This window comes from Camarhynchus parvulus, chromosome 4 (assembly GCF_901933205.1).
Source record: "Camarhynchus parvulus chromosome 4, STF_HiC, whole genome shotgun sequence".
Lineage (NCBI taxonomy): Eukaryota > Metazoa > Chordata > Aves > Passeriformes > Thraupidae > Camarhynchus > Camarhynchus parvulus.
This window is the reverse complement of record NC_044574.1, coordinates 63700120-63724202: the sequence shown is the minus strand read 5'-3', so window position 1 is coordinate 63724202 and position 24083 is coordinate 63700120. Positions and strand designations below refer to the sequence as shown.

The 24083-nt window shown below is 40.0% G+C and overlaps 1 protein-coding gene across 5 annotated transcripts in view; it reads left to right on the top strand.

Annotated features, from left to right (window-relative positions):
* The window catches only part of SEC24D (SEC24 homolog D, COPII coat complex component), a 49657-nt gene that overhangs the window by 20151 nt on the left and 5423 nt on the right, over positions 1 to 24083 (top strand). For all 5 annotated transcript variants that reach the window (XM_030948419.1, XM_030948420.1, XM_030948421.1 and 2 more), the window contains exons 9-16: positions 13535 to 13673; positions 14865 to 14980; positions 17301 to 17425; positions 19811 to 20002; positions 20609 to 20702; positions 22585 to 22701; positions 23004 to 23171; positions 23630 to 23726. In XM_030948419.1, coding sequence (XP_030804279.1) covers positions 13535 to 13673; positions 14865 to 14980; positions 17301 to 17425; positions 19811 to 20002; positions 20609 to 20702; positions 22585 to 22701; positions 23004 to 23171; positions 23630 to 23726 — 1048 coding nt within the window. The remainder of the gene's footprint in view (positions 1 to 13534; positions 13674 to 14864; positions 14981 to 17300; positions 17426 to 19810; positions 20003 to 20608; positions 20703 to 22584; positions 22702 to 23003; positions 23172 to 23629; positions 23727 to 24083) is intronic.

Below are 24083 nucleotides of genomic sequence, written 5' to 3'. Positions count from 1 at the left end.
AGACCAAGAAGATAAGTGGGTTTTCTGCTTGGATGAGCTGAGTCATAGAAGGAAGACAAATGTAACCAGCCATTTTTAGCATTCATTTGAAGGCACTAACCTTTTCTCACATAACCATCTCTAATGCCCCTCCATATTCAAAACATATCCCTAGTTTTTCTGCACATTTTTCCTGCAGTATTCTCTGGTTTTAAAACAATTACCCAAGTTTCCTGGCACCCCCAGAGGATTCTATCAGTGGCAGGGATGAATCCATTTTTCTACTGCAGCATTTAGCTACATCATCTGTGGGATTATCTTGCTTGGTCTTCATCTGCTGTGTCCTCCATTGCTTCTAGGTTCTTCAGCTTCCAAATTCTGCGAGGTCTGCAGAACGCATTTCCTTTTCATGTCTTACATTGATTTACTCCAGAGTGCTGTGTCATGGGGGAAAAAGCAGGGATTTCATCAAAGTTGTAGTATGTGATTGCGTCTTCAAAAACTCCTCATAAACTGCCTGCACAGGAAAGCCTAATTAAATTGCTAAGACATTCAGTCCTTGGTTTTGCAGTCTGATTTTTCTTTAACTTTGTTTTATTGCTTATAAATTCTTGGTAGGTTTTTTTTTTTAAATATATGTTGGAAAAAAGCAGATGTTGCTCTTTATCAGGATGGATAACTTCCAATCCAGCAGACCTCTGCAGTTTGAATTGAGAGTATTATTTTAGCAGGGTAGATTGTAGTTATCTGCTCTGTGGTCCACAGGGAAATAGGATGTATTACTGATGGCTCTGCAGATACAAAGTCTCACCATTTGTCTGCTAGACAGCAACTTCGGGTTTCATTCCAGTTCTTGAGGGAGATGTGCACACTTGGCCTGTTGCCCCCCCCGCATTTTCTCCTAGATAAAACTCCTGCTGTTGCTTCTCCACCCCTTCACTTTATCAGGCAACCTTTGCTCTTTACCACCCTTGATCTCAGTTTCTGCGCCCAAGTGGCACTTACAAAATCCATTTTCACCTTGGCTCTTCATTTGTGCATCTCGCACTCAGAGTCTGCCTCTAGTCCTTTACGTTTCCCACACATGGCTTCCTTGTCTCCTGCATTGTGTTTGGACAGGGTGATCAATGAGTTGCTAAAATCTAAATCTCTTCTGTATACATCAATTTGCAGTATGTCCAAACATTTGTCCTTGGCCAAGTTCAGGGGGGTTTTCCTGGGGTTGCCAAGAAGATGTGCTGAGAGACCCACCCGTTGTGAAGTGTGAGTGCTCTCGAGCTGTTGCAAAGGTCAGTGGGGCTCATTAATCTGGAAGGAGCAGTGTGTTTTTCCCTAGCCTCTCCTTTGGAGGAGCCTGAAAAATGGCTCTCAAAATTGGCAAAAGCCCAGTGTGGAAAATTCTACTCAGAATAATTCTAGCTTGGTAAAATTGTAAGAACTAAGGAGATAGTGTTGGAGTGGGAAGAGCTGGGCAGTCTTAGCTGAGGCAGTTTTTCCATGGCTTGCGTGTGCCCTTTGTCTTCACTGCTGCCAAAATAAGATCTTACTCTTAAGATATCCTAATAAAAATGGTCTTCCATATGGGATTTATAACTACTTTAATTTTGGAAAGCCACTTAATTTGAAAGAACTGGGCTTTTTATAGAGGTAAAATACATTCAGGGGCTTATTCGTGTTTCTGAACTTCTTAGTATGGTGTATTCTGCCTGAAACTGGTGACTGCAAGGCACAGGAAGTTCTTTGTTTCAGAATATCCACCCTATTTTAGAGATAGTGCCTCTTAACAGTATCTACAGGTGATGCTTATCACGTGCTGTTGGGTTACAAGGTGAAAATATGTCTTATTTTCTTTATTTCTTGATAAAAAGCATGTTTTACACAATAACTGCAGCAAAATTTAGTTAAGAACAAGGAGAAATAGCTAAGTCTTCTGGCAGTAGCAGAATTAGGAATGTGTATGAAAGGGAGAGCTCAGTTGTACAGATCTTAACTCTCTTAATTGAACACTGTCACTGTTTGGGTGGATGACTTGTAAATGTAATGGATTTTGTTTTTAGAAAATAAACTGTCAATTGCCTTCATGGAGACAGTAACTCAGCTGGAAATTGAGTTCTGGGGATTTGCTTCCTTTCACTAAGGTTACAAGAGGAGATGGAGATAAAAGATCCTGGGAGCTGTCAACTAAAAGGTTTCAATCTGGGGACTCAACAGTATTCTCACACTTTCAGTTGGGAAGTTTTCCAAAGGGGAAAAGGTAATTTGGTATTTCAAAAAGTCTGAAAGGCAGATTTAAGTTCATTTGTCACTGTGGGTTCTTTTTGGCCAAGTGGAATGTCTACACAGAGGGACTGGTGTCCTGCCTCCAAAAGTGAAGTGGGAATATTAACATGCAAAGTGCATTATTTTTTTAAAGTTTGTTTTAGCTAAGATCTGATAAAAAATTGTCAGGAACAAAAAAATGTCAAAACATTGAACAGGGATGTCTTTTTAAGAGGTGTACACCAGTTATCTCCATTTGTAGTAAGGAATAGGATACAAGGAACGGGATACAAGTTATCTCTGTAGGAGAAAATAAGAGCAGAAAGTGAAATCGTAATGTTGGTAGATAAGGATGGTAAATGAAACGATGTCATGCATGTCTTTGAATAAATGTAATGTGTTTCAAGTGATCCCCCAAACAAACAGGATTTGCCCCTGCAGTGAGAAAGAAAAAAAATGAAAAATGTAACCTGGTAAAGCTGCACAATGAAAGCGTTGTGGAGAAGCCATGATTAAAACTGAGACACTAACAGGTCACACTGAGGAAAAGGTCACAAATGAAGCTTTACTTCAGAAATCACACATGAGAATGAGTTTAAGACGTAAGTGGAGACCACTGGGTAAAGATGGTTGTAGAGTTGTGTTTGATACCCCAAGAACAGGTGAGGTAGCAGCACTTGGCATGCAGGCGCTGAGCCTCAGAAGGGCGTGTGAAAGGGATTTATTCAGAAAAACCCTCAAACTGAAAGTTAGTGGGGGAAAATCCATGGAGGGCACACAGTCTTTTAGAGGTTGCTACAAAAAACCTGCAGCCAATCTAGAAAATCATGAACTAGTGAACATTGCCTGTGCACTATTTATCACTGGAAACAAAGGCTGTTAAAACATTCATGCATTCCCTCCTCTGCCAGTGTCTTAAAAGCACTACAAATTTCACAGTCTTATCTTTCCAAGTTCATATTTATTATTTCGCAAAAGTAACAGTCCATTTTCACTCTCCTGATTTGGATGATCTATGGAAAGTATTTGTTTGTTATAGATTGAGAGTACAGTATCATTGTTTGACAGAACTTATTTTTAGTCCACCAGTGCTTTAGCAACAGTCTGTAAAAATAAACTAACTCTCACAGTTATCATCCTAGACCAAGCCCTGCATGAATTTGTTTTGGAGATGGATGAATGTTTCCACAGCCTGAATAAAGCATGTGATCTTGATTTAGCATTAATACTACTTGATATCAAAAGTTAGTTAAAAGAGTATTTCATGTTGTAAAATCCAAAATAAACAATTCAAAATACTTATCTCTAGCTTTAGTTATTTGCCTTCTTTGCTCCTTAGTAGTTTTGTGTCATTGTTCTCTGCCATGTTCTTTCTTATTTATTCAAATTTATTGGCTTTTAGAAATATTTAGTGGTGGGAATCTAGTATATCACATCCATTTTCTCCTCGGTTAATTAATGAGTTAAGAGAACGGAATTGCTTCTCAGAGATGCTGGTTCATGACCTAAAAGCCATTTTACCTTTTCAGAATAGTGAAATTTGATGAGGTCCAGTGCAGCTAAGCTGTTTGGAAAGCGATGATTTTTACAGGGATGATAGTATGGGCTCCATCTAGGGATGGAGTTGTAAGGTTGGCAGCAGCTAAAAATTGAGTGGGGTGCATAATTAAAAATGTGATCCAATGTTATCAGTGTAGTTTTTGGTTTTGGGAAATCCTCATGCTCCTCCAATCTACTTTGGGCTCTGTGGGGCCCAGGTTCTGTTGTCCCTGATTTCACAGCTAGTGAGCAGAGCAGGCAGGCTGTGGCACAGACACACACATTCATTAGCAGCTCTGTGCTTGTGCAGAACGTGGATTTGAGGAGAGTGAGGAATGCTTAGTCTGCAAGATGAAATGATTCCACCTAAACATCCTGCTGAGGGCTCCTTTCTGTTAGGAATGTGTTGATAAGCTGGCTGTGAGGAGCAGGGGTGCTTGCTGGTAACACCTATGCACTGAAAAAGCCATCATTTGAGTTTTACCCTTTGATTTCTGTCTTTTATTTGGTTACTGATTCACAGGAGGCTGTTACTGCTTAGAGCATGGGAGCTTGGCTAATTTAAGAGCTTTGATTCCATTGAAAGGTTCTTCCTTCAAAAGGGTTACATTATATCAACCAGGTCATGCTTATCTGCATGGTGGCTGGCCTGACACAAATGAGGACATCTCTGTCATGACACCCCTCCGTGAGAGCAGAGTTAGACAGTAAAATTGTCCATAATGCTAGTAAGGTGATAGTTCTAAGGAAATTGAAGAAAAGAGCTGCTGTTGACACTTCTGTCTTGCTGTCTGTATGGATTATTTTGCGTGTTCTGGTGTCTGGATTGTCCAAGATCCAGCAGGGAATGATTTTGTCAGTGTCTTTGGGTTGTTGTGTTTGTTCTAAAACGTGGTGGGAGTAGAAGCCCTGCATATGGAATGTGCTTAATACATGTTGCTGCATACCATGCTGGTGTGAGCCTACACACACACATTTTCCAGCTATTGAAATAAAACCATTTCCAATGAATCCTTATTGGTGGTCTCATTTGGGAGTGGGCTGAGACTTTGGGCTCATAGTTTTGAGTCTGCTTGGGGCAGGGCCATCTTTGTTGCTCTGTCAAAGCTGTTTTATTTTATTTTTTTAGCTAACTAGTTAACATTAACCCAGGTTAATGTTTGGGGTTTTGCTAAGCTCCTCTGAGGTGCCAGACTCTGCCATTCATGGTGTGGAGAGCCCAGAGCTCTCAAGCACCTGCAGGTGCTTCACCCAGAAAGTGTTACACCCCTCTGGAGATCAGTGCCTGTAAGCTTGGTTTCACAATGCCTAATTTAGAGGTGCATAAATCCTGTATTAGATGAGGCTTTCTTTGTGGAGTATGCCCTGTGCTAGTGTGCACTTGGTAGTAAATCATTTGGAATTGGATTGCTTCCCAAGACTTCATCATCAAGGAGTAAGTTTTTGTTAGCCTGTAACTGCACTCTGTAACTAGAATGAGCATTCAGAGGCAGGTTTAGCAATGGCTTTTGCAGCAAAGCTTCTTCTAATGGAAGCAAATTTTCTCATTTACTTTTTTCTGTCTCTTGGTTTTTAATGTACATGGAAAAATAGTCCTAAAATGTACCCTTTAAAATACTTGTGTGGTATGTTGGTCCCTGCACCACTGTTGTTATGGTAAGGATGTAATTCTGATAGAGATGAGAGCAGTGACTTGAAAATGTGACATTTATATAAATATTATATAAATTTAATATACATTTATATAAATTACAATTTAATGTTGTAATCAGAGTTCCTGACTGATTTTATACAAATTTGAAATTTAAACCAAGAGGAAGCCTTTATAAGGATGATGTAATGCAGTTTCTGGTAAGTCAGAGACTGTGACTGTCCTTCAGAATTGTAATGGCAGAAGAAAAGTGTTACTAAGCACCAGTACATATAAAAGGGAAATAAAAAGTAATACTTGTATCCATTTAATTAACTGGCCAATAATGCTGATAATTTGTTTTGCCAACAAAAATGACACTCAAGTTAAAAATCACTTGGGCTATTGATCTACTCCTTGAAACTTCAGAGAGTCAGAACACACTGGTATTGAGTAAGTTCCAGAGGAAAGGTTTGTATTTTGCTTTTTAAACTGGAGCTCTTCTTGCATTTTTTATTTATCAATGCATATTCTGCAATGTTGTATTATGGATGCCACCATGGAAAGTGTGTTATTACATAGAAGTTGTGTGCTTGCCAAATAGAGGCACAGATCATCTCCTCAGTGGGGCAGCTCTGTGTCCTTCACAGGATTGCTTTCCTCATGTCATGGTTTAACCCCAGGCAGTTCACTCCCCCACCAGTGGGGCCAGGGAGAGAATGGGAAGGGTAAAAGCTGGAAAACTCATGCCTTGACACAAAGATTAATAGGGAAGGCGAAAGCCACACATGCCAGCAAATCAAATCAAGGAATTTGTTCACACTTCCCATGGGCAGCCATGGGTGTTCAGCCATCCCCAGGAGAGCAGGGCCCCCTCACAGTAATGGTGCCTTGGGAAGACAAACTCCACCATTCCAAGCTGATGGGTTCCTTTTCCTCCTTGTTCCCCCCATTGCTCCTTGTTCCCCACTTTTACTTACTGACCATGAGGTCTGGAATATCCTTCTGGTCAGCAGGGTCAGCTCTCCTGGCTGTCTCCCCTCTTCAGTCTCCTCCCAGTATGGCACTGTGGAAAGCAGGAAGGGCCTTGGCCCTGGGTGAGCCCTGCTCAGCAGGAACAGAACCATCTCTGTGTTCAGCACATATCCAAACACAGCCCCATTCCAGGCACTGTGAGGAAAACGAACTGTAACTGAAAGTGAACTGTAACTGAAAAGTAACTGTACCCCAGCCCAAAACAGCACACTGCCTAACTCAGTTCCACCCAGATGTGACACTCAGCTGTGCTAATAAAAGAGAGGAGGATCGTTGCAAGTCACATACAAATATTATTAATGTTTGAAGGTTCTGGAGTCTGCTTGAAGCATCCCAGCTATTGTAGTAGCAAAAATATTCATGAAAGAAAGACTCAGAGTGGGAACATTGTGACCTGTGTGGTATTTGTGAAGTAACAGTTAGTTTTACTATTGACCTTCAAAGCCACCATCCTAGAAAGGACTTGACTTTTTATAAAAGGGCATTAAACTCATCCCAAACGTCCTTGCTACAGAGGTGAAATTGTTCAGTGCTGCTTTTTGTTCACATAGCAAAAATTCTCCTTGTACTTTCTAAGTTCTCCTGTGGCAATTGGCTAGCTCTAATTGGCTTGGGAATGCAGTATGATGCTTTAACTATGCCCAGTTCTTACTGATCTCTGTGGAAATAAATTAATTAGCCTTAGAGGTATTTTCACTAATAAATATTGTCCAGGAAAGGCTGCACATAATCAGAACTGTTCTTTCCATCTCTAATTAAAATAATTCTAAACATTTCTATGCTTTTTTTCCTAATTAAAGTTTCTTTAATGTATTTGGCTGTGCAGAAATGGAAACCATACAGTTCCTATTGTGAAAATTCTCAGGAATGCAAACATGAGTAGTCAGTTTAAAAAGTCAAAGTAATGTCATCTAGCAAAAGAGAAACAGCCTTGGTTTTGAGAAGGAGGGCAACCTTCCACTCATTAGATTCTCATGCATGATCTCAGGTCAGCAATTGCTTTTCTGTCATATGCTGATAAAATATATTAGGTCTATGGATACACATCTGTCTGTCCTCCTCTGTGTATAAAAACGAAAAATTCCCTAAAATTCTTTGATTGGTCCCTAAAGTTGCTGATTGCCCAGCTGGCCAAAATGGATCTGAAATCCAGCATGGAGTTTTGGTTTTGTTGCTGCTGTGAAGATGTGAACAACATTGATAATGTTCTGGTACAGAATTTCCTCTAGGAGAGTGTGGCTTCAGAGGTCACTATAGCACACTTAGATTCATGTATAAACTGAAATAGTTGTTCTGTAAACCTAGAGCTGCATGTTCCATGAGCACAGTTTGGAGTATTGCTTTATTGCCTGTCCTAAGGATGTAGAAATGGTCACAGCTTTGTATGCATTAAATGGTCTTAGACTTTTAAAAACAGAATTGATGTGCCAAGTAAGCAATTATCTTTGTATTTTACAGGCTGTGCCTGTGTTTTAAACTGTGGTGTTGAGCTGATAATTTATTTAGCTAGCTTAAAAAAATTATGAGAGGATAAACTTACCTTGATAAATCATACAGCACCATACAGTAAGAGACTGGGCCTGTCCAGAAATCAGTATTTCATGCCCAAATTCAGTCTGACATTCTGAAGGTTCTCTAGAACTGTGCTGCAGTGATTTGCAGAAAAACAGAACTCATCCCTGAATGAGGTGTCTTCAAGAGTTCTGTTTGGTTTTGTAAAATAAGCCAGACAGATATTATGTCACTGAAAATCCTACTTCAGTTTTAATGTGAAAATCTTATGACCAGTAAAGCTAATCCCTTGTAATTACTACGTAGCATTTCTTAGCATTGTAGAGAAGCTCTTTGAACCTTTTCTGTCTTACTTGTCAGTGATTTTACAGCTAGAGTAACAATCTTGCCTAAGAGTCTCAGAGCAGGAGTGCAGTGCTGCACCACCTGTGATACTGGTAAGGGGGGAAGTGGAGCTGTGCATTGGTACAGCCCTGAACCTCAGCCCTGGCTGTGATGTGATGGAACCTGTGCTTATCACCCTCAGGGGTGCTAACAGCAGTAACAGAGCTGTCCTGGGGCGGTTTGGTCTGGCCCTTGTTCTTCCCCTGGGTTTGTGCCTCTGCAGTAGCTCCTTCTCCTGCTGGTTGAGGGTTGAGGTGCCCTGGGCTGAGGCAGGTCTGGCTGAGCTGATGGGTTCCAAGTGCCAGCATTGTGGAAGTGTGTTGTGCACTACGGTTTCTTGATTAGCCAATTTCATGCTCCTTCAATCTATCTGAGCACCCAACACTGGAAAGCTGAGAGGGGCTGCAGAGCACTGCCCTGTTAATGCCTGGGGCTCCCAGCCTGGGATCATGACCAGCAGAACTTGGGGTGCCTCTCTCAGGCATGGATAATGAACTTTTGTTTTTTTTCTCCCCTCTCCTTATGTCCCCTGTATGATACATGTGTCATTATTACATGTATTTTCCCCCATCCCCAAACTTGCACAAATCCCTCTCATGTTGAATAGAGTGTAGTCTGTGTTTACACTCTTCACCCTGCCAACTCTGTTCAGTTAATTGCTATATTCCCCTTAAAAAGGGAATGCTGAGTAAGGATTTCAGGGCCAGGCTGAGGTATGATACACAGAAAGTGATAAATGGTTTTCTGGTTTTTTTCCTACATACTGGATCATATCCCATGTGCAGGGTCCACTTGAAATTCAGCTCCCATGCCATGGTGAGTTTTGCAGTGCTGTGTATCCAGAGGAATGTGCAGCCTGGGCCTGGAAGGGCTTTGAGCAAGGAGGTTTGAACATGCTTTTGGTGTTTTTATGTGGTCTGTGAAAAGCAGGCTGGAGCCAGGAGACCCTGCATCATGTGGGGGATGCTCTAGCCTTGCTGCAGTCTTGCAAGCAAACAAGGAAATCAATGGAAAAGAAGTGTGGTACAGTAAATAGTTGATCCTGCTGTGAACCTTGCGGATGAGATAGTCCAAACAGGCCTGAGTCATCAGCTGAGGAGGCTGAGCATGTTCAACATCTGAAAACCAAGAATAGGCAGAATAACTCCTGCCTTCAGAGGGAATGGCTTCTGATAAAAGACAGTGGGAACATCACAAAGGGAAATGCTTTCTTGACATTTTAATGTGAATTAGTAAAGCAACTCAAAACCAAGGGATTATTTGTAGACTGGTTAATCTTTCTCAAAAGCAATCCATGATGATAGAAAAAAAGAAAACAAACCCCTTCAACAGTGCTAGGAAACAGAGACACTTTGGTGCATGACCTAGTTTTTTTCCAAAAACATCAGTGTTATATTTCAGAATTCTCTTTGATTATCCAGTGGAGTTTTTTGTCATCTTTTTACTGTGCTAATTAAACACAACATTTTCCTGGGGCAGCAGTGCCATGCTTGGACAAAGCCTTCTCCTTTGTTCATTAGAAAGTTATGTTGTATAGCATATCTTGACATTTTCCTAGGAGTATTTTAGTGACCAGATTTTAATTAATGTGTCAGTAACAACTCTAGAAGCGCTGCTTACACTGTAAGGGTGTGGTAGAGACACTGATCTGTTTATTTTGTTGTCTGAGAAATGGGTCATTTTCTTCAGTGTCTGGATGTTCCTCTCTTGTTCTCCAGAGGATCTCTCCCTTAGGATTTTTCTCTTTACATGCTTTCCCAGAGGTGTGCCATGATGATCTGGAGCTTTAGCACAGTCCTTACTCCTACACTTAAAATTTGCAGCTGTGGTCCACATCCTGCAATAAGAATATGGTGATAGTTTGCAGGCATCACCCTCAGGAGCATGTCAGGACTTCATTTTTATAGCAAGCAATAGAAATTCAGCTTTCTCAGACTTTAAAGTACAGGTTCAAGTCCCTTTGGAAATTTTTATGGATGTGTTTTATCTTGGAGCTGTGCCACCAACGTCTGTCCGTTGCTTTGTGATATTTTTCTGACTCCTGAGAGATGGTCTTGCTGAAATATTTCCAAAATAAAACTCCTCTTATTGCAGCTATATTTGGGGTTAAGTTGGGGTTTATCAGATCAACACTCAGGGCTTGCACTTCAGTGGGGCCTCAAGGTTCCAGAGAAATATAAGTTTGTGCAGGTCCCTTGCAGCATTTTCCATCTTCTGCCCAATCCTCCTTTGCTTTAACATAAAATTACAGTGTTGTGCCTCCCAGCAAAACTGGGAGATTCTTTCTGAGACAAGAGAGAAGGAAAATGCTGATACTTTGTTGGTGGAAAGGCAAAAGAAATAGGAGTATTGCATTTACTAAAAACAAAACAAAAAAAAACCCAAAAAAACCAAACCAAAATAAAAAACCCACCAAAAACAAAAGAAAAACACCCCCCCCAAAATATAAAAAACTCTTATTAAATTTTACCCCATTCCCCTGCTGCTATGAGAATTTGCCACTGATTTTGATGAGAACATAAAGAGATCTCTCTGCTTTTTCTTCTGGTGTACAGTGACATCTACAGAGAGTGGAGTGCACCAAACAAGACTGTTCCATTCTGTATCACCTTTTTTTTTTTTTTTTTTTTTTTTTGCTTTTATGTATCCTTAATTTAAACTCAGGACTTCTTGCATGCACAGTGTTACTTACCTTTGTACATTCTCACAGAAATGTATTTTAAAAGTTGTTTTACTATGACAGAAATGACTTTGATGTTTGGAAGTGCGATAGCAGTTTGCACACAGAAACAGCAATTCCTTCCTCTTGATGGGGTGGTGGGATGCTGGGCTCTACAGTGCAATGCACTGAAAGGCAGCTTTTTGGAGATGAAGGTTCTTTCACAATTGTATTGTTCTCATCAAGAAGTGGATTTTGGATTCTTTTGGTCTGAGCTCTTCTGGAGTTATCATGCAGATAGCTTTTCCATTAAATATTTTAATTATTGATGTAATGTTCTGAAGTGTTAAAGAAAACACTTCAGATTTAAAGATGTAAATTTAATTTGTTTTCTAAAAATTCCAATTAATAAATTAGTTTAGGAGGCAAATAGGGCTGCTTTAAAAAAATTGGTTTTCAGACAAACTCCTTAATTCGATCATGTACATTTTAATTGTCATTTCTTGGTTTATATTTTTTTGCTCTTAATTTTTTGTCTTCAAGAAGGTAATTTATTACATGTGTGTAAGAATGTAGATGCTTGGGCTCTGAACTTCATGGCATTTATTTTTTAGTTGTTCTTGTTTATGCCTTTTATATAAAAGTCTTAATTTTGATATATCAAAATGTGAACATTTTTGGGGAGTAAGTTTTCTTGGATATTAAACCAAGGTTAAAAGTTACTGCATCAATGTGTATAAATGCATCAGGAGTTGGTTTAGTCTTGGGTTTTTTCCCATACCAGGTCAGATGTTATGATAATATTAACTGCAAACCAAATCCAGGTCTCATTAAACTAATCTAACAGAATGATAATCAGAAAATTGCCAAGTAATGAACAAAACCCAGAACTTTTAAACCTTATTAAGCCATTGTGGCTGATGAGCAAGTTTCATGGCCAAGGCTTTCATGTCTGAAAAATGGCCCTGATGTTTGCCAGCTGGCATTATTGGTTAATTTGGGTTAAACTCAATTTGCAAAGAGGAAAGAACACAAAGTGAAAGAATATCTCAGTGGAGCAGGAGGGAGCACTTAAAACCCATGTAGTAAAAATCTACTTGTATGTAGAAAATCCTTGGCAAAATGCATCCTTATGCAGCAGTAAAAAATAAATTGTATAATAGATGAAATACACCCATTCCTTAAGAAGAGACAGAATAATTATTTTAAAGAAAAAAAGAAGGTACTGGTGTGATGTGTTAGCATTGAAAGGCATTATCAGCATTTTTCTTGTAGGGATCTGCTATGTCCAAACTCTGGACATTGCTTATTTCTGCCTTTTGAGATTTTTAGCTGGGGATGACAGGAGTAAGGAAAAAAAGATTAAGAAGTATTGTTTCACCAATAATTGACGAAACTTCCATTTCTGCATTGGTTTCAAGTATGAATTTTCTAACTCTAAGAATAATCACAGGAGTCTTTCAGTTGCTGCAGTTTTTATGGAAGGAGGCATCTGGAAAATGTCTTCCCTTAGCCATGGGTTTTGGCAGGGGCTGTAAGCGAGCGTGGTCAGTGGAATTAAACTGACAAGTGCTTGAGGTACTGTACTTGTTTACTGTATGTACTTTCCTTCAAGAATTATTAGTATTTATCCTAAATCTCCCCTCTAGCTGGTGACCTTGACATCATTTCAACTGGAGTGTAGCACGTAACAAGGCAGCACGGGAGGCAGCATTTAGGACAAAATATTAAGGGTTTTCTCAGCAAATACCCCTTTGCAACTGACAAGCAGCAGTAGATTTCTTCAGGAAAAGTTCCATCTGACAGAAGCCAAAAGACCTGACTCCAACAGATTTTTCTTAGTGAGCTGTAAAAATTACCCTTTGCTGGAGAAAATCAGCCTGGAGCCCTAAACTTCCAATGCTTGCAAAACCTTTTGGAGTTTTGGTCTGAATCCTTATTCTTTTTCTGATAAACATCAGAATACAGCCCGTGAGCTTGTGAATTTAGCCCTGTCACAGACATGTTTTATGAAAAATCCTTTCCTTGGGATTTTTTTCTCCTGAGAAGCTGAGAGGCTTCAGGAACAAAATGTAAACAATGATTATCTGCTGCTGTGGAATGCATCACGTAGATCTTTGATTGGTCTCAACTGGTTGTTTCTAATGAATGGCCAATCACAGTCCAGCTGTCTGGACTGTCTCGGTCAGTCACAAGCCTTCGTTATCATTCCTTTTCTATTCTTAGCTAGCCTTCTGATGAAATCCTTTCTTCTATTCTTTTAGTATAGTTTTAATATAATATATATCATAAAATAATAAATCAAGCCTTCTGAAACATGGAGTCAACATTCTTGTCTCTTCCCTCATCCTGGGACCCCTGCAAACACCACATAGCCCCTGAGGGGATCTCTGAGGCTCAACAGCTTTTGTGTGAGTGCAGAACAATAAATGATCTCTCAATCAGGTGCTCTCTAAGGAGTTAAATCTGAATTAACTCTTTGGAGCTCTCCTTGGTGTCATGTTGACATTGCTCTCTCTTTACCTCTTCCTCCACAGACCCCTCTTTATGTCATAAACCACGGGGAGACCGGCCCCATCCGGTGCAACCGCTGCAAAGCTTACATGTGTCCCTTCATGCAGTTCATTGAAGGGGGCAGGAGGTACCAGTGTGGCTTTTGTAACTGTATAAATGATGGTAAGTCATGTTTCTCTCATCTGGGATTCATATCAATTCCCTAAGACTAAAAAGAAACTGTATCCCTAAAATTATTTTCTTGACTTGCTGATTTAACAAAAAATAGTTCAGGGAGATGCAGTAACTAGGCTTATATCACAAATCTAAAAAAAATCAATTCCCTAGGATAGTAGAGGGAAATATTTCTTCAGTACAGTTTAAAAAAGATACACGAAAAATAATGCTGACTCATGAAGTCCAATCTGGTATGAACAAAACTTTATTTTAAAAATTTTGTGACAACACAGGATACAGAACTGCTCGTGTTGTTAATTGAAAGCAATTTTTATGCTGAAAGAAAACATTAATTTCTTTAAGAAATGCAAATATACAGCAAGAAGCAAATATTTGGACCCATGTTAGCGTCTTCCTGTGTATAACTGTGGGTGCAATGGTTAAATAATCTATTCATCTTGCTGTGACAAGTGTTGGTTTTCACAGAAGATACCATGCCATATTTGTTCAAGTGTGCTGCATGTGACTCATAACTGTTCTTGTGCTCCTGGCGAAATCCCAAATCTTGGCCAGAACGAGCCTTTCTAGACATTTGTATCAAGCTGCATTTCCTCAGCTGGATCACAGGGCTACGGTGCTTTCCCTAATACAGTCATCTTTTCAACTCTGAAACGTGAACCTTGTCAGACTCCCTCCAACTGCTTTGCTGCCTGGAGCTCTAATGTTTGTGCAGGCATAGCAGATAATAAATTTCATCGTTTGTTAACAATTTAAACTCTCATAAAGGGAAATTTAGATGCACTGGGAGCACTTCAAGAAAGACATTTAAATTGCAGTATCATTTTAAATCATGCTGGTATTACTACAGTGTCTTAGTCAGAAAGCACTTACCAAACCAAAAAATCATTGGTAAGGACTAAAAATGGCTAAGAAAGTAGCCCAATGGCTAAGAAACTAGGTTGATGTTCCTCTCACTCACACACACATGGACTTTTACAGGCAAAAATGTGAAAAATAAGCATTCTGAATATGTATTCATTGAGGAACCTAAGACTGGCTCTGTGTAAATTGTTGGTGCAAACCCACTTGATTTCTTCCTGCTTTGGAGTATATCACATCTGCTGGGAGGATTTGTTGTGTTGTTCCTCTCTTTGCCCAGTTTGAAATGTTCATTCCTGTTCTTGTGTTGGCTTGTAGTCCCGCCATTCTTCTTTCAACACCTGGACCACATGGGCCGAAGGATAGACCACTATGAGAGGCCTGAGCTGTCCCTGGGATCCTATGAGTACGTGGCTACTTTGGATTATTGCAGAGTGAGTACTGCCAGCGTGCACTGTTATGGCAAAACAAACAAGCTCCTCAGAGTAAATGCACTTGTAAGCTGCATATCAGCTTCCAGGAGCATTGTAGGAAATATAGATAGGTGTGGAGAATACAGTGGTTTGTTCTTTTGTGCTGCAGAACATGATAGAAGCAAGTAAGAGTAACAAGCAGTGCAGCAAAATCATGGATGAGCAGTCTTTAAGCAAGACATGTGCACATGTTTACCGGCATGTTGCGCTGTTCAGGGGATAGCTTTGAAATTCTGGTGCATTGTTGCATTTTAGGTGTATGTCTTCTACTGATTTTTTAAGACCAATACATGCCTAAATTGCCTTCCTAATATCCAAAACCTTAGCAAGGGAATTTGACCTTGGAATCTGTTCCTGGCAAGAGTCTTCTTAGTATTCTGACCAATAAGTTACAGTGGAATTGGTTCTCTCTTTTAATATCAACTCACTGAAGAACTCAATCCAGAGCCCACTCATCTTACTCTAAATATTTGTAGTTGGTTTTATTACAGAACTCTATTTGATAGTTCTGAAAGCATAAATTACTTAATCTTTTTAAACTTCAGCTCATTTTACAAAACTGCAAGTCTGACTTCATCTGACTGCAGCATGGACACATTTTTCTGTTCTTGCTGGAATCAGGCAGAATTTTTTTCCTGTGAGTGGAGCTGAGGCCATCATAAGGTTGGAAAAGACAACTGGGTCATACAAAATCTTGGAGTAGCTACCAGTATCATCTTCAGACCATCAAATTTTTGCTGGGATGAAGAAAATGAAAAGGTTTGGTTCTGCTTGCTCACTGGAGTACTGCTCCAAAATCCAGTGAGATCTCTGAGCTAACCTATAAGATTTGATTGAAACCTGGGTTAAACCCCAAAGCAGGAGAGAATTTTGGTGAGATGCTGCAGAAATACAGTGTGGGACACTCAGTGTACATCCAGTGAAGCTCCATCAAATTCTGAAGCCAGAACTTCTGCCACCTGTCTTAAACCAGGGAGTTTCCTCTACCGGTTATCCAGTCTGGTCTGCCTGCTTGCTACAAAGATGCATCCTCAGACTTACTGCAATGTTACAAAAAAGAAATCTCTTACAAAATAGCAGTCTGGAAATGCTAAGTTATTAAATGTAGCATTAATTTGTAATGGACTTTCCCCTTGGCTCCAAGCTGCAGTGGTTCCCTTCTTTTATAAATCCAGTACAAGACCAGAACTGAGAAGTCATTTCCTTTTGTGCTTATCAAATGACAAGGATGAAGAGCTACAAAGAATGTTAACAAATCCCAGCTGGTTTGCATTATTGCCCTCCTGCTAAGCGGATGTGGTGAGAGTACAGGTCCATGTTTCTGCCATATATTTGTCAGAACTTAGAGATTCTTTCTAAATGCTGATCTGATACAAGAGTTTGGAAGCAGTTTTTGGTGCAGTTTCTGAAACAAGCATCCAAGTACAGTAAACAGAACAGTTTGAAAAATACTGCCTGGTTTTGGTCCTCTGGAATTAATCCTGATTTGCACGAGTCAAATGAGTGAGATCAAGGATATAATGTTCAGTTTAAAGTTTGCCAGGGACTAGGGATAAATCATAATTCAAGGGTTAGATTAATTTTTCTTAACTGGAATTTTTCTAGGGTTTAGTTTAACAAGTATAACTTGTTTAAGAGGTCAGAACTTTATATGAGGGAAGTGAAACTGTAATGAAAAAGCTGTCCTGAATTTGACACCAAATAATGACTCCTACTCATGTAATGGGAATTAAGAAAACCCATTTTAGGGAGTGTGATGTTTACTCTTGCTCTGTTCATTTTGTATTAACTTCCAAGGTAGATCTCTTGGCATTACTTTTTTTTTTTTTTAACAAACCTTCCTCTAGTTTTTCTTACTAACAGACTCGTGTCAGTAGTGTAGGCACAATTTGTGTGCCACTTACACTGTGGATAAGAGGAACTCCCTAAGGAAAACAGGAGTGCAGAAAAAAGCAAAGTACAGAAAAAATACAACTTTTTTTAAACACTTGAGTTCCAGCAGAAAAGTTGGTGCTTCATCTTACCTAATGAACTGTTAGCCTTTAGAGATTTTATTCCATTAGGATGCTGTTTTCCAGTGATAGTGTTCTATTCCAGGGCTGAACTTGACCCAATATGTGTCAGCTCTATGCAGTAGTTACTATTTATGATTCACAACCTTTTTCAAACAACTGAACACTGTACTTGCATTGCCTTATGGTACCAGCTCTAAATTTTTTCTTCATAACAGGACACTGTCTAATTTTCCCTGTGAATAGTCTTTTTTTTTTTTTCTGTGTAGGACAAGAAGCCTCCTAAACCACCAGCTTTTATCTTCATGATTGATGTATCATACAGAAACATAAAGAGTGGCCTGGTGAAACTCATATGTGATGAACTGAAGACCCTGCTAGACAAACTTCCAAGGTAAAGAGGCATTAGTGTGTGCTTGGCTTAACTCACTATGCTGCACTTCTCATGCAGCTTTGCATGTTGAAAGGCAAAACCAACCTGTGGAAAATGTCAGAATTCCCAGAACAGGAGTTTTTTGAGTGATAGTGACCAAATGTTAATTTTTAATGCTGCTTGCTGGCAGTTGTTACAGTTGGATATCTGGGCTTACTGTATGAACAGAATCTGCCATGCTTCTGCACGTGGAGTTTTTATTCTTTTCCTTGCTTGCAGTGAACTCTAGTGGTGTTATCAGTTCAGTAGCTTTCACTTCACTGGCAGCAGTTGTGTTTGCTGGGGCCCTGCTTTTCTCATTGAATTACACAGGGAAACACCCAAACCAGAATCCTCAGGAGTAGCCACTCTCTCTAAGGCCGTGGCTTGTATCTTTAGTTCTTACTGTTAATTAGCAAAACTTTTAAGGCTTCTTGCTGCATTGTGAGACTTTTCTGTCCTGGTTTGTATCTGAGAGAACAAATCTTGCAGGCAGCAACAATTTTATGAAATAGAGCATGTGTGCTTTATGAGCATGAAACATACATCAGTAGTGTTACTGCTCATCAATATTATTGATAGTGTATGATTTGAGTGTATTGTGGTGTAAATTTTAGTGTATTCATGTAGTTTTCAATAGTTTAAATAGCACAGACACACAGGGAAATGAGAGCAGTGAAAGACTGAAAAATGAAGTAGACAAGATGTTTCTTGTCTACATATAAAGGCATATTAAAAAAATCCACAAAGAAAATGCTTTCTAAATAACAGTGCTTGCAGAGAAAGAACGGACTTAAGAAATTAAGAGATCAGTGTGAGGAAGGGTGGGAGATGACATCCTTGGGACAATCTGGGATATGTTAAAAATCTGTTTTTTCTTATGGCCTTCTGGGATCCCTGTGCCGGAAAGAAATTCCAGTCCAGGGTGGGGGTTTATTTTATCAAATGCCCATGTAAGGCCATCTCTCAAGTAGTTTTTCACTGAAGATTACACTGGAGACACAAGTGTATGGTATTATCCTGGGCATATCTCAGAGTTTTCCATCAGGATTGGTCATGACTCTGAAGAGAATAAGAGGCATGAGTAAAGTAACAAAAAACATGTGGCAGTTTGGAAATTCGAATGGGGCAAGCAGAAGAGGAATGAAAGCAAGTGTATCCATATCACAAAAGAGACATACTCATCCTTCTCTCCAGCACTCTGAGAGATCTGTTGTGAAATAATTCGGGCCAAAGTTTTCATGTCTATTGAAAAAAGCAATTAAAAAAAGAAGGCCAGGCCCTTCATTTTCCTCAGATTTTTCTATAGGCTTAAGCAATATTAATTCAAAAGAAGATAAACATCAGGCATTCCACCAAAATGTATGGTGAAAATTTTATTATGTTGCTTAGACAGAGAGGTCACTGTGTGTTCATTTTCCATTGCTGGGTGAAGACACCTGTGGAAATACTCGGCTGTTCCCACATGAGGGAAAAGCCCTCTGCAGGGAATTCACCTTGAGCTTGTATCTTTGAGAGGAAGGACTTGGGGTACCAAAGAAATCTGTGCAGATAAAGAATTGCTGAAATTTTACAGCAGATGTTTTCAAACCTGTGTTCCAAACAAGAACCCCCTCCCTGACTGTATCTTGAGAAATACTGAGAAATGTGTTTGTAGAAATGTGCTTATGAGTTCAGAAAACCAGAATAATGAGTTGTGCAATTATGATTTTTAGGTATATAATTAAAAATAAAAAACAGAAAGTATTTTAATGCATTTCTGTGCATATGGGTCAGGTTTCTCCTTGTGAGTCTTCCAAAATAACTAGTGTGTGAGCTACAGAGACAATTGGCTGCTTAGAGCTAACCCTTAAAACAATGCTGGAACTTGATGGAAGTGGGGCCGTGCAGACTGACACTGGTAAGAGCAATATCTGGAATAAAGGTCCCAAACACCTGGGCTGTAACACCTTAGGGAGTGGGATGATGTAGATGCTTCTCTTTGAAGTAGCAAAGTGGTGTATGTACAGAAATTGAATAGCTCCGTAACTAGCTGTGCTACTCTTTCTTTGCCATGTTATGATGTCAACCTGGTTTATTCTTTATCTTTGGGATTTTTGACTCTTTGAATGGGATGCACCATTGATAGGGTTGATGTAACTTTATTACCTTTTTTTAAAGAGTAAACAATAGAGGAGTTGTTTTTATTGAGGTGTTGGAATTTGACCTAAGGCCAAGATTGAGGCCATTACATCTGCTTGGTTGTTGTTTGCTTTGTTGTTCCCAGTACAGATAATGATCAGAGAGCAGCGTTGCATGTCAAAGGGATGCTTTTATTGCAAGGTCAGGATTTCAGAATTAACCAGTTGGGTTTTGTTTTTCTTACAGAGAAGAGCAAGAAGAATCCTCAGCAATTCGAGTTGGTTTTGTCACTTATAACAAGGTCCTCCACTTCTTCAATGTAAAAAGCAGCTTAGCTCAGCCTCAGATGATGGTGGTCACGGATGTGGCAGAAGTTTTTGTTCCTTTGCTGGATGGCTTCCTGGTTGACTTTGAGGAATCCCGATCGGTTGTTACCAAGTAAAGTACAATTATACTTCATGAGAGTAAGATGTCAATGCTTACGATGTGCATTAGTTGGGTTTGGGGACATACAGGTATCTATTGAAATACTTCAGAAGCCTGCAGATGCTTCAAGCCCTGTGTTTGCTCCTCTTGAGGCAAAAAAAAAGCAATAGCCATGGCCTTCCAGTGCCAAACTGGAAAGGTTATGTAGGCCAGGTGTAAGGCACCTTTCAGCTGTGCTGCTTCAGAGCTGGGAGGGAGGTGAGGCTCTGAGCCACGTGATGTTTTCCCTCTTGCAGTGCACATGATGTGCACCTGGATATGATCTTAGAGCTCTGAAATCCTTACAGCACAGCAGAACTACTTAATGGTTAGCTATTTTTTTTTTTTTATTGCATGTTCCTTTAGGTTACCAGCTTTGAAGCAATGCATCTCATGGAAATAAAATATGCGTATTTTCTTTTATTCTGGCTTAGATCCTAAGAATTTGAACAAGGAAAATTTGTATTATTTTTTGCACTATAAATTTGCATGATCAACATCTTCCTGTGTGAAGACAAGGTGTGTTTGGGGATTACCTTACACTGACCAGCTGAGACACTGATCCTTTCTCTTTCATAGCTTGTTGGACCAGATTCCAGAGTTGTTTGCAGACACTAATGAGAGTGAGACCATCTTCGCACCAGTTATCCAGGCTGGCATGGAGGCACTAAAGGTTAGAACATTCCTCTCTGTCAGAGAAGCAGCTTGAAATCAGGTTTGCTAAAAGCCAGTCCCATCACAACCGGAAATTAGGGGAAAAAAGGTTGTTGAGTGTTTCCAGCACTAATGTTCCTTTCTTCTAACAGTACCTTCCAACCACTGTAGTCAGAATAAGAACTGACAAGCATAACATCTGTTCCCTGATGTTCTTCTTGAGGGAAACCAGTCCCCAGAGTCTATTCTGTGTAGGAGGGATGTTTAGGAGAAGAAGAGGAGCAGGAGTCAGGTTCTTGTTTGGCATTTAAGAAAAATAAAGACATGTTCAGTTACCACAGCAGAGCAAATCAGTACTCTTGTGTCTCCACAGGTACCCAGCCCTTGCACGTGTGAAGGGCAGGAAAGTCAGAATAATAATAATAACATCAGACTTTGCTCTGGTTATTCTCTTGCTTCTGCGAAAGTAGTTGTGCAAAACAGAATATTTATAACTATCTGTCTGTGATTGAATCAGGCTGTGGCTGGAGGGTTTCCTTTAACTGACAAGTTCTCCCAGCTTGGATATAGCCGGCAGGGAATCCACAGCCCAAGGTGCTCCCCAGTTGTTTTCTGTTTGTCTGGGACATCCCCTGAAGTCCTGACATTCCCATGGAGCATTGCCAGTTAAATGCACACCACCCTGCTTCACCACAAGATTTGTAGGGGCAGAGAACAGCAAGTGGTGCTTTAAAACGGTTGATTTGGGAGCTTTGCATGAATAATGCATGAACTGTGAGTACATAAATTTGTCAGAACAAAAATTTCTCAAATTTTTTTTATATATTGATTTAATACCTGCTTTCTTGTTATTTGTTCATATTACCAGCAGGTATGTGTGCAAAGCACAACTGAATGCTTTTTCCTAATATGTGACTTCTACAAAACAAATGTAAGGGCCATAATTGTAAATTGCCTTTGATGATGGCGATAAAAGAAAGCAGTTCTTAATTAAACATTTTATTTAGCTCAGTATTTTTAAGTTATAATTTCTAAGGATTTTCTCTCGGAATTATTAGTCTGCAAATACCTTTGCTCAAGAAAACAGTTCTTGTCTAAAAAGAATAAATGGCTTCTGTTAAAAATACGTATATTTTAGAAATTTTGTCAAACTGGTATCGCTAATTCATGATGCATATCAGGACAAACAGGTATTTGGAAAGTCTTTCAGCTTTCAGCAGAAGTCTTCTTCAAAGAAATTGAAGAAATTGTCTTTGGTGATCAAAAGTGAATGGTTCTTGAAATATCAGGGGTGAAATTTCAGCCATTTGAAAAGTCAGGTGCTGCCTTCAGTTGTGTTTCTGCCATAGCAGAGAGACTTCTGGTTTTGCCAGAATGCCACAGCTGATTTTGAAAGGTGGAATATTTTGTGAACATGATGATTTCTGATTTATGCCTGCAGCTTGGCAGTGTAGATTTCAATGTGGAACCTGCTACAGGGATGGAATTGTCACCCATTTATAAAAATGTATAGAACACCAGTGTGCCTGAACCGAATTTTTCTGTTCAGCTGCATTTCCTTTTAATTTGATCCAATCTGAGTATTTGTATTATGGTGCCCATTGCATAATGCTTGTGTCCAACTGGAAAGTCTCCAAGGGAGGAGCTCCTCCTTTTGCCTCTGGAGAAAGTGCTGCTGGAATGGCTCAGCCATAAAACCTGTGTGCTGGAGTGCTACTTCCTGAGAGAAAAGAGCCTGTTTCCCCGGGGGCTTATTCCATCAGGCTGTGAGCCTGGAGATGAATTCCTAAGCTGAGAAGAGCTTGCAGGAAGCACCCACTGTTCCCCGAGCCACCGGGGTGTGAATGTGGACCCCTTAACCCTGCAGGAATAAACGTGCCAATGTGGTGTCTTTGGAACAGGCTGCAGAATGTCCTGGGAAATTGTTCATCTTCCACTCTTCTCTGCCAACTGCAGAAGCACCGGGGAAGCTGAAAAACAGAGATGACAAAAAACTGCTCAATACAGACAAGGAAAAGGTATTTTCTGCTCTGAGCAAAGAGGGGACTGCTGTTACACTGCGCTTCTCTAATAGAGCATTGATCCTTTTAAATCTTTTTTCTTTCACACAAAAGTGTTTGGTTATATGATACCTCTGTAGTGGTGAGTTCTCCAAGAACATACTGAGGTGTTCCCTGTATCCATGGGCAGGGAAAGCATGTTTTTGGTGATAGCCATGCCTCACTTCAAACTTCCACTTCATGCTTTTGTCTTCATCTGGCCCTTTGAGTTGTGATTAATATCTAATATGATGGCACTTGTATTTTTCATCCCTGTGCAGACCCTCTTCCAGCCACAGGGAAATTATGAGGCCTTAGCCAAGGATTGTGTGGCCAATGGCTGCTGTGTGAATTTGTTCCTCTTCCCAAATCAGTACATGGATGTAGCCTCCATGGGCCTTGTCACAATGTACACTGGTGGAACACTGTACAAGTACAACAATTTCCAGGTCAGTGGTGTGGGTTTCCTGCCTTTCACATAGTAACTGCTGGGGGTTGCTGTTGTTTTTCGTCTCATTTCAGTGTGTCCTTGGACATTTAACTTAAAAGCAGAGTGAGTCTGGAAAACCTGGTTATCAATTACAGGGGATAAAATCCAAATTTAACAATGGCAGGTCTCGCTCAACTTTGGATTTTGAAGTAGCAATAAGCTGGTTGGCATCCTAAAATTTTGCTGAAAGATTAAGTGCAGGAATGTCCAGTTAATGTTCAGGCCTGGTAATGAGTGGTGGACACTTGCATATACTGATTGTGTTGACAATCACATTTGAAATACTTTTTAAAGGACTCAAGAGCTGTGAGCAGATTTGCTGTGGGGAGAGGGGGATCATGGCAGGGGATGTTGGGTCACTGCTGTGCTGCTGCCCTTGGGTATTGAACCTCTGAACCTTGTGCTTTGTGTTTGCAGCTCGAAAGTGACAGCCCCCAGTTCTTAAGTGACCTCAGGAAGGACATCCAAAAACAGATGGGATTTGATGCAACAATGAGGGTTCGGACAAGTACAGGTAATAGGACCCATGGGAATGAACTTTAAATAATGTAGTGCCATGCAAATCGCTGTAAGATCAGGCTGGTTTAATTTCATTGTGTACCTCTTGAAAATTAATTTAATAGACTGACAAAATCCACGGCTGTGTTTGTATATATTGGTACTTATATACATGTATATGGACACACACACACACGTACTTCCTGTATGTGCCTCCTTAATAACTGATTTTCAAGTCTGAAGGCTTCTGCTCACTCTGCACACAGCACTGACTTGCAAGGAAGTTGTATAAAAAGGTGTTGCTGCTGGATACTACTGACCTGTGCCTTCATTTTTGTACTCAAATGACATTCCTGTGTCTATCCAGCTTCTT